Raw genomic sequence first — 9,269 nt, forward strand, 5'->3', positions numbered from 1 at the left:
GAAGCTGCTAAACTAAGGGCATTGCGCCTCGGATGCTCGGTCTTCCAGCCCAGCGGTCCTCGGGGCCCTCAGGGCTTAGCGGGGTTCGGGATCTCCAGGGAGGTTGCAGCGCCAGGGACCGGTGGGTCGGCTGTTGCAGCGACCGCGGGGTCTGCGGGCTTGGCTCCTCCCCGGACGCTGCGGGACGAGGAAGTCCCGCCCAGCGGCACGGGTCCTGGGCGGCCCGGAGAGCTGTGCCCGCCTCTTTCCTGCCACTGCGGCCCGGGGCGGGGAGGGAGGATCCAAGCCCAGGAGAGAAGGAGCGGGAGAAGCTGGCGGGTCATGCCCTGGTCGCTCCACGCCGTGCTCTTCAGGGACCTGGTCCTGGGCGTTTTGGGCACCCTCGCCTTCCTGATCGACCTGGGCGCCGACCTGTGGGCGGCGATCCAGTATGTGCTTAGCGGTCGCTACCTGTGGGCCGCGCTAGTGCTGGCGCTCTTGGGCCTCGCCTCGGTCGCGCTGCAGTTCTTCAGCTGGGTCTGGCTGCGCACCGACCCCACCGGCCTGCACGCGTCGCAGCCCCCAGGCCAGCGCCTGGCGCTGTTGCACCTCCTGCAGCTGGGCTACCTGTACAGGTGAGTGGCCCGCCCTCGGGGAAAGGGGAGGAGGAACGGAGGTCGGCGTCACCTCCCGAAGCTGGGCTGGTAGCAAGGTGAGAGCCTTGACCTAGGGAAGGGGGCGGAAAGGAGAGGACTGGGACCAAGGAGAGGCAACTAAGCCCCTCTTAGTTTAGGGGGCCGCTTCTACCTACAGGTGAGCTCCTGGTCCCTGATGAAAGAGAACTTTGACTGACAGCCCTCGGCGCTCATCGGCCGTACTCTTCCTGGCACAGGAGAAGAAACTGAGGCCCTGAGAGGAAAGGGAGGCACATAACTTGGGAGTCAGGCTTCTTTGGGGTCCGGTCCTGGCTTTACTCCCTGTGGCCTCATTCCTGCCTTTCTCTGAACCTCAGTTTTCTCCTCTGTTAAAAGGAGGTAGTGATCTAGAGAGAGTGTGCCTGGCAGGCCTGGTATGAAGGGAAGAAGGGAGAGTGCCCAGCACATGCCTGACTGGGGTGAACTCTGTTGGGATGGCAACAGACCCCCGAGTTCCTTTCAGCTGTGGGCAGGGCCTTGGGCAAGTCAAGTGATCCCTCCAGGTCTCCCTTCACTCACTGCTCTAGAGGATCCTAGTGTAGGGATTAAATGGAGGCCTGTACATTGTCCTGGTGCAGAGTGAGCAGGTGACAAGTGTCAGCTAGCTGGGTCACCTGGGGTTTCAGCAATTCTGACCCCCCGGAGCAGTGCTTGTTCCCTCAAGGCTGGTGCCTCTCACCCTGTCTTTCTCAGTTGTATTCTCCCTGAACACTTGCTCCCTGCCCCACCCCCACCCCCCAGAACAAGCAATAGGGCAGAGATGGGTCTGACTCCTCTATGTCCCTGGAGCCAGCCAGGGTTGGGCACAGGCCCTGCCTCTCTTCAGAGGGCCCTCTAGGGATGGGGCAGCCTAAAGGAAGGCATCAGTTCATGTGATGAAGTCAGGACATGATGTGCTCTGGGTTGGGGTGGGATGGCCAGAGTCAGGATCTGTTCTTTTTTCTTTATCTTTTTCTTTCTGTTTTTTTTTTTTTTTTTTTTTTTTTTTTTAGGGCCACACCCTCAGTATATGGAGGTTCCCAGGCTAGGGGTCGAATCGGAGCCACAGCTGCTGGCCTACACCACAGCCATAGCAGTGAGGGATCAGAGCCGCATCTGCGACCTATACCACAGCTCAGGGCAACACTGAGTCTTTAACCCACTGAGCAAGGCCAGGGATGGAACCCACATCCTCATGGACACTAGTCGGGTTTGTTAACTGCTGAGCCACGACAGGAATTCCCAGGATCTGTTCTTGAATCCATGTTTATAGATTCTGGGCAGCATCTCAAAGGAGTGGGTGAGAGGAGCTTTATTTTATTTAATTAATTTATTTATTTTGGCCACATGCATGGCATGTGGAAGTTCCTGGGCCAGGGATGGAACCTGAGCCACAGCGCCACAGCAGGAACTCTGAGAGGAGATTTAAGTGTTGCAGTTTTGCCTGAGGGGCCGTGCAGGCATCAATAACAGCCCAAGTGAACACGAAGGGGCACAGTTATTCCAATCTGGCAGCCTGCAATGAGCCCTGAATCTGTAACTCCATCATGTATCTTCTATTTATGCTGGGCATGAGGCAGTCAGATTGTACCGAGCTTTGGTGGAAAAAATGGGGTCTCTGTTCCTGCCTGTGACTAGGCTGAGGCCCCTGCCAAGGCACTGGGGGAACCTACAACCTGGGCCTGTCCATCTGCTTCCTTAGCATGTGGTCAAGTCCATTAGGGGAAGTGAGAGTAAATATCTGAGGAATGAATTCTCAGGGAGCGAGTGGGCTCACCTCCCAGGAGCCAACCGAGACCAGTTCAGGGCGGGAGAGATCTTGGTGCATCCCCACCCTCTCCTATGCCAGTGAGTCACCCTAGCCTGTCCGTCCACCCTCTGGACTTTCTGCCTGTCTCTGTCCCCATCATTCTGGGCAGGCTTCTTAAACAGATCCCTGGGTACTCTTTTTTTTTTTTTGTCTTTTCTAGGGCCACTTCCTGTGGCACATGGAGGTTCCTAGGCTAGGGGTCTAATCAGAGCTATAGCTGCCAGCCTACGCCTCAGCCACAGCAACACCAGATCCGAGCCACATCTGCAACCTACACCACAGCTCACAGCAATGCCAGATCCTTAACCCACTGAGCAAGGCCAGGGATCGAACCCGCAACCTCATGGTTCCTAGTCAGATTTGTTAACCACTGAGGCACGACGGGAACTCCATAGCACACCTTTCAAATTCAGCTTCGGGTCCAAATCCTGTTTCCCCAGCTCATCCACTCTAGTCCTGTTTCCCCATCTGTAAAATGGGGATGGTGTAAGGAGTGAATGGGACGAGGTCCGTGAGGAGCTTGGGGCAGTGACTATGGCAGGAGCAAGAGCTGTTGTATTTATCCTCCTTTTACAGATGAAGAGAGAAGTTCAGCGAGGTGAGGTCACTTGCCCACGGCCCCATAGCATGCATGCGACAAGCTAGGATTGGAGCCTGTCTGCCTGCACCCGGAGGGTAAGGACGGAGAACGTCACAGGACACTAACCGGGCCCCTCGGGGCATTGTGTGTGCTGCTTAGGTGCATGCAGGGGCTGCAGCAGGGGCTGCTGGTGTGGCGGCAGGAGGTGCCCTCCCAGTTCGACTTGGACTACGCCGACTTCCTCTCCCTGGACATCAGCATGCTGCGGCTCTTCGAGACCTTCCTGGAGACGACGCCGCAGCTCACGCTGGTGCTGGCCATCGTGCTGCAAAGTGGGAGCACCGAGTACTACCAGTGTGAGTGATGGGCCATGCCCAGCCCCTCTTGTACGGCTCGGGAAAGTTTCCCACGAATGGCAGAAAGGTTTCCGCTCTTTTGTGAAGGCTGCTCAGAAAATAGGAGGATGTCCCTTGAGTCAGGCAGGTCTGGCTTCAAATCCACAGCTGTGCTCTGGCCTTAAGAGTTTGGACAAATGACTCCATCTCTCTGAGTTATCAGCTGGTTCTTATCTATACAATGGATATAATAAATGACCCTACCTCATAAGGTTAATAAAAGGTTTCAGCGAGTGATGCATATAAAGCCAAGGGCCTAATAAATCTTAAGTGTAATTTTTACCATTTTGAAAATAACAGATAAAGTGTGTAGGGTGCCTGATGCATAATACGCAGTTTGTTAATCAATAGATAAATAATTGAGCGCTTTTTTTTTGTCTTTTGCTATTTCTTGGGCCGCGCCTGCGGCATATGGAGGTTTCCAGACCAGGGGTCGAATTGGAGCTGCAGCCACCAGCCTACGCCAGAGCCACAGCAACGCGGGATCCGAGCCACGTCTGCAACCTACACCACAGCTCATGGCAACGCCGGATCGTTAACCCACTGAGAAAGGGTAGGGACTGAACCCGCAACCTCATGGTTCCTAGTCGGATTCGTTAACCACTGCGCCACTACAGGAATTCCTATTGAGCGCTTTTATACACTCAAGTTTTGTTGTTGTTGTATTTGGCTGCACTCAGGGCATATGGAAGTTCCTGGAGGATGGATCCAACTTATGCCACAGTGATCTGAGCCGCTGCAATGACAATGCTGGATCCTTAACCTGCTGTGCCATGAGGGAACTCCTTAATATCTCCTATAGAGATGGACATAACTCCTGGCCTGCCTGGACCATAGACTGTAAAGTGGGTAGCTACAGTAAAGCATGTTGAGGAATCTGAAAAGGGAGAGGCAGGTGGCCTCATAAACCACCAGGTTTATGCAATGAGGAGCTTTGGGAGGGTTCTCTTCCATAAAAGGGAAGTGAGTTGCCCAAGGTCACAGACCAGCTGGTGGCTAAATTAGGACTCTAACTCGTGTCTGATTCAGGGTCTAGGCTTCCCTTCCCCTTTTCTGGCGTCAGTTTCCACAGCTACACAAGTTGGGGTGTTGGATTCAGTCTCCAAGGGCCCTTTCAGTTCGCTAATCTGAGTCTGCAATATTAATTGGAAAACCAAACCAAACCAGTAACAGCAGCTGTAGCAAGCACTGTGTCAAGTGTTTTATTGTCATCACTGCTGATAATCACAGCACCCTCTAGGTTGGTCCTATTTTTTTTTTTTTTTGGTCTTTTTAGTGCTGCACCTGTGCATATGGAAGTTCCCAGGCTAGGGGTCACATTGGAGCTACAGCTGCTGGCCTACACCACAGCCACAGCAATACCAGATTTGAGCCGCGTCTTAGACCTACAGCACAGCTCACAGAAACGCTGGATCCTTAACCCACTGAAGGAGGCCAGGGATTGAATCTGTGTCCTCATGGATACTAGTCAGGTTCATTACTGTTGAGCCATGGTGGGAACTATATTTATGGTGGGATGCTATATTTATCTCCATTTTACACAAGAGGAAAGAGGTGCAGAAAGGCGAAGTGATTTGGCCTGGGACCCACAGCGTGCAGTGGGCACACACCATTGCCCCTCTCTCTGTGGTCCCACCCCCTCGGATGCAGAGGGCCTACTGTATTACCCCATTTTTTTTTTTTTTTTTTTTTGCTTTTTAGGGCCGCACCTGCGACATATGGAGGTTCCCAGGCTAGGGGTCAAATTGGAGCTGGAGCTGCCGGCCTACACCACAGCCACAGCAACGCAGGATCCGAGCCATGTCTGCAACCTACAACACAGCTCACGGCAATGCTGGATCCTTAACCCACTGAGCAAGGCCAGGGATGAAACGTGCATCCTCGAGGATGCTAGTCAGATTTGTTAACCACCAAGCCATGATGAGAACTCTTGTACTACCCCATTTTATATAAGGGGCCTGGGCATCCTCAGATTTGGGGAAACAACCCCCCTGTGGATACAGAGGAATGACTGTATTTTTGTCTCTTTGAGGGCGGTGGGTGTCCAGGACCAGGGCTACATGGAGACAGTCACACTGCGTGTGTGGAGTGGGTGGGGGTGGGGATTGAGGGAAGAGACAGATTTTCTCAGCTTTTGTTTAGCAAACATTTATTCAGCTGCTGTTTTGTTTTTTGTTTGTTTGTTTGTTTTTGTCTTTTTGCTATTTCTTTGGGCCGCTCCCGCGGCATATGGAGGTTCCCAGGCTAGGGGTCAAATCGAAGCTGTAGCCACCAGCCTACGCCAGAGCCACAGCAATGCAGGATCCGAGCCCCATCTGCAACCTACACCACAGCTCACGGCAACGCCGGATCGTTAACCCACTGAGCAACGGCAGGGACCGAACCCGCAACCTCATGGTTCCTAGTCGGATACGTTAACCACTGCGCCACGACGGGAACTCCTCAGCTGCTGTTATGTGCCACATACTGAGCTGTTTGGGGATCCCAGGGGAACAGAATCTGTTTCCTATCCTAAAGGAGCTCAGAGATAAGGAAATAATTACTGTGTGATAAGCCTCTAGACAGGAGTGGGGTGTTCCAGGACATCTGCACAGCAGAGTTGGGTGGGGTGAGGTCAGGGTAGGTGACTCTAGGGGAGATTCAAGCCAGAACTTGCAGGGTAAGGAGAAGTAGGCCGAGGGGAAACAGGGTGTGAGCCTACCAAATATCAAGGGCAGAGCTTGCCAGGTCACAGAACACAGCAGGCCGGACTGACTGCTGCCGAGACCCTGAGTGTGGGGTAGTTAGGCCACAGGTCTGATTCCAGGCTGGAGTGGGTTCCTGCCTGTACCTGGTTCCCAGGGAGCATCTATTGACTGAATGTGGTGGGGAGAGGGCGGGGAGGAAGTATTCTACGCATAGTCCAGTGCTGCTTCCGTTTCCCTTGGAGGGCCTGGCGCTTCTAGTCTAGGATGGGCCACTGGGTGACATAGGCTCCCACTATAAACTTCGGGTCCTGGAAAATCAAGACCGAGGCCCAGGGAGTTCCCTGATGGCCTAGTGGTTAAAGATTTGGTGTTGTCATTGGGTGGCTCAGGTTCCACCCCTGGCCCAGGAACTTCCACATGCCGTGGGCGAGGGCCAAAAACAGACAAACAACCCCAAAAAAAGGAGTTCCCTTGTGGTGCAGCGGAAACGAATCCAACTAGTGACCATGAGGTTTCTGGTTTGATCCCTGGCCTTGCTCAGTGGGTTAAGGATCTGGTGTGGCTGTGAGCTGTGGTGTAGGTCACAGATGCGGCTTGGATCCTGCATTGCTGTGGCTGTGACATAGGCCAGCGGCTACAGCTCCGATTAGACCCCAGCCTGAGAACCTCCATATGCTGCGCGTGTGGCCCTAAAAAGCAAAAAAAAAAAAAAAAAAAGCCTAAAGCCTAGCGTGTTGGTGGAGGGGAGGGGAGCAGGGGCTGTTCCACCCCTGCAGTGGGGAGGCAGCTTCAGCTAGAGGCCTGCAGTCACCCTATGGGATTTCCTGATTCCCATTCTAAACTAAGAAGGGGGCACTGGACTGCTGATTTTCAGATCCAGGAAAGGCGTGGGGTCTTCCAGAAAAGGAAGGGTCACAGGGCCCTAGAAGATGCTCAGGGTATAGCCAAGGCCGGGGGGTGCTGTGCCAGTTGACAGGGGTACAGGTGAGGGTGCATAAGCCACACCCTCTCATCCTTGAAAAATGCCACCCTGGCGGCACCTGAGAAGGACAGCTCTGCGGTGCAGGGCGGACTCCATGTGGGTCCTAGCTCTGATTGGGGTTGTGTGGACTTGATGTTCTCCAGCTGTAGTTTTCCCTTCAACAAACTGGGGGCTGTAATACCCATGTCAGAGTGGTTACCAGGGCCTCCAGAGCACCTGTGGCCTCTGGGGAGCGCCCATAGGCTGCCCACAGGCCTCACCTGTCTCCTCTTACTCCTCTTAGGGGTCAGCATCTGCACATCCTTTGTGGGTATCTCGTGGGCACTGCTCGACTACCACCGGGCCTTGCGCACCTGCCTCCCCTCCAAGCCCCTCCTGGGGCTGGGCGCCTCTGCGATCTACTTCCTGTGGAACCTGCTGCTCCTGTGGCCCCGAGTCCTGGTCGTGGCCCTGTTCTCGGCCCTCTTCCCCCGCTATGTGGCCCTGCACTTCTTGGGCCTGTGGCTGGTGCTGCTGCTCTGGGTCTGGCTTCAGGGCACGGACTTCATGCCAGATCCCTGCTCTGAGTGGCTGTACCGGGCGACGGTGGCCACCATCCTTTATTTCTCCTGGTTCAACGTGGCTGAAGGCCATACCCGAGGCCGTGCTGCCATCCACCTGGGCTTCCTCCTGAGTGACAGCCTTCTCATAGTGGTCACCTGGGCGACTCACGGTACCTGGCTGCCCAGTGGGCTCCTGCTGCAGGTGCTGCTGCCTGTGGCCGGGGTCTGCTCCCTTTTGGGGCTGGCTCTCCGGCTTGTCTACTACCGCTGGCTGCACCCTAGCTGCCACTGGGAGCCTGACCGGGTGGATGGGACTCGGGGTCTCTACTCCCTGGAGGGGCGTCAGCTGCCTCAGAACAGGCGCATGGTCCAGTTGGCTAAGAACTTCTTCCCCAGGGATAGGGATAAGTCTGCTTTGCCATGGAAAGGAGAGGTGAATGGTGTCCTTTGAGGCCGGGTAAGACCCAGCCAGGGGACTCAAGGACAGGTGGAATCAGTTGGTAGATTTTAGGAGAAGATAAGCTACTTATGCTGCTATGGGCCCTGATTCACTCAACAAGTACTTGATGCCTGATCTGTGTCAGGCATCAGAGACAAGAATTGAGTAAGACAGAGGCCTGCCCTTAAGGATGAGAACAAGATGAGAAGGGTGGACCCTGGAGGGTCAAGGGCCCCAGTTACGTATGAAACACTTTGAGAGGAAAGAAGAAATCTCCTTTCCCTCCCCCACAACCTGTATAGCCGGTACCCAAAGTGTCCCAGGGTTGGTATTTTTACTTCCCTGGATACCTCTGAAATAACTGGTGGAGATGCTGTCCCACCTTGGTTCCTCCATCCTGGACTGGAAGGCCCCAGGACCTCCAGGCTGTGTTCGCTGGAATTCTTTCTCTCCTGCCCAACCCTGGTCACTCACTTCATTCAGCAAATGTTTACTGAGGGGCATTTTCTGTGCCAGGAGCATTATTCTCGCTTTGGCAGATCAGCTGCCACTCCAGCTTCCTCCCTCACCCTCTCCAGCTGCTCCGGAGCAGGTGCTCATGCTGGCAGCCAGGGATGCCCAACTGGCTGGCCCTGCTAGCCCCCCTCCAAGGCCTTAGTGCAGCTGGCCCGGCCTCTGTCCCTGCTCTCAAGGGACGACCTTTCAATGAGGTGCCTTGTGAACCTGTGCTCTGGGCCAAGACTCAGCCCATTGAGTATTTTCTTTATACTTTAGGCGGTGTATTTTTCTACCTCAGAGTCTATGGGGAAGGAAGAGGTGTGTATTACCTGTCTCCGTAATGAGAGACACGTGTATGTTGTTTTTGTTGAACAGTATTATTAGATTATTAAAACCTCATGAAATCCTCCTGGTTGTGTCATTAAACTAAAACTCTACTCTTAAGTTCAAGGCTACCTGGAAAGAAGGGGTCAGGGGCACAAAGTCCACCTCTCCAAGTTGGGACCAGAGAAGAGGGCTGGCTTAAGCAACACTTCTCAACCTTGTTTTTTGTGTCAGGAGCTGGTGAGCCAGTGTGGGGTTGATTGCTCAGATCTGGGCTGACTCTAGTGTGTGCTCTGAACCAGCTCTGCTGCTGGGCCTGGCTGGGGTAGCTACAAACACCTTTGGTACCAAGAAGTGAA

At 54.3% G+C, this 9,269-nt stretch overlaps 1 protein-coding gene across 1 annotated transcript; it reads left to right on the forward strand.

Annotated features, from left to right (window-relative positions):
- Nucleotides 1-207: 207 nt before the first annotated feature.
- Nucleotides 208-8,995, forward strand: XKR8 (XK related 8). The gene is made up of 3 exons (XM_047792854.1): nucleotides 208-614; nucleotides 3,203-3,399; nucleotides 7,391-8,995. The coding sequence occupies exons 1-3, from the start codon at nucleotides 322-324 to the stop codon at nucleotides 8,098-8,100; spliced, it is 1,200 nt and encodes a 399-aa protein (XP_047648810.1). The 5' UTR covers nucleotides 208-321; the 3' UTR covers nucleotides 8,101-8,995.
- Nucleotides 8,996-9,269: the final 274 nt, after the last annotated feature.

Source organism: Phacochoerus africanus, chromosome 8 (genome assembly GCF_016906955.1).
Source record: "Phacochoerus africanus isolate WHEZ1 chromosome 8, ROS_Pafr_v1, whole genome shotgun sequence".
In the NCBI taxonomy this organism is placed as follows: Eukaryota; Metazoa; Chordata; class Mammalia; order Artiodactyla; family Suidae; genus Phacochoerus; species Phacochoerus africanus.

Excerpts from the sequence above, each read along its gene's own strand:
- XKR8 (XM_047792854.1), top strand. The coding sequence starts at position 322 with ATGCCCTGGTCGCTCCACGCCGTGCTCTTCAGGGACCTGGTCCTGGGC. Across the intron at positions 615-3,202 it reads CAGCTGGGCTACCTGTACAG|GTGCATGCAGGGGCTGCAGC; the intron begins GTGAGTGGCCCG and ends TGTGCTGCTTAG. Across the intron at positions 3,400-7,390 it reads GAGCACCGAGTACTACCAGT|GGGTCAGCATCTGCACATCC; the intron begins GTGAGTGATGGG and ends TACTCCTCTTAG.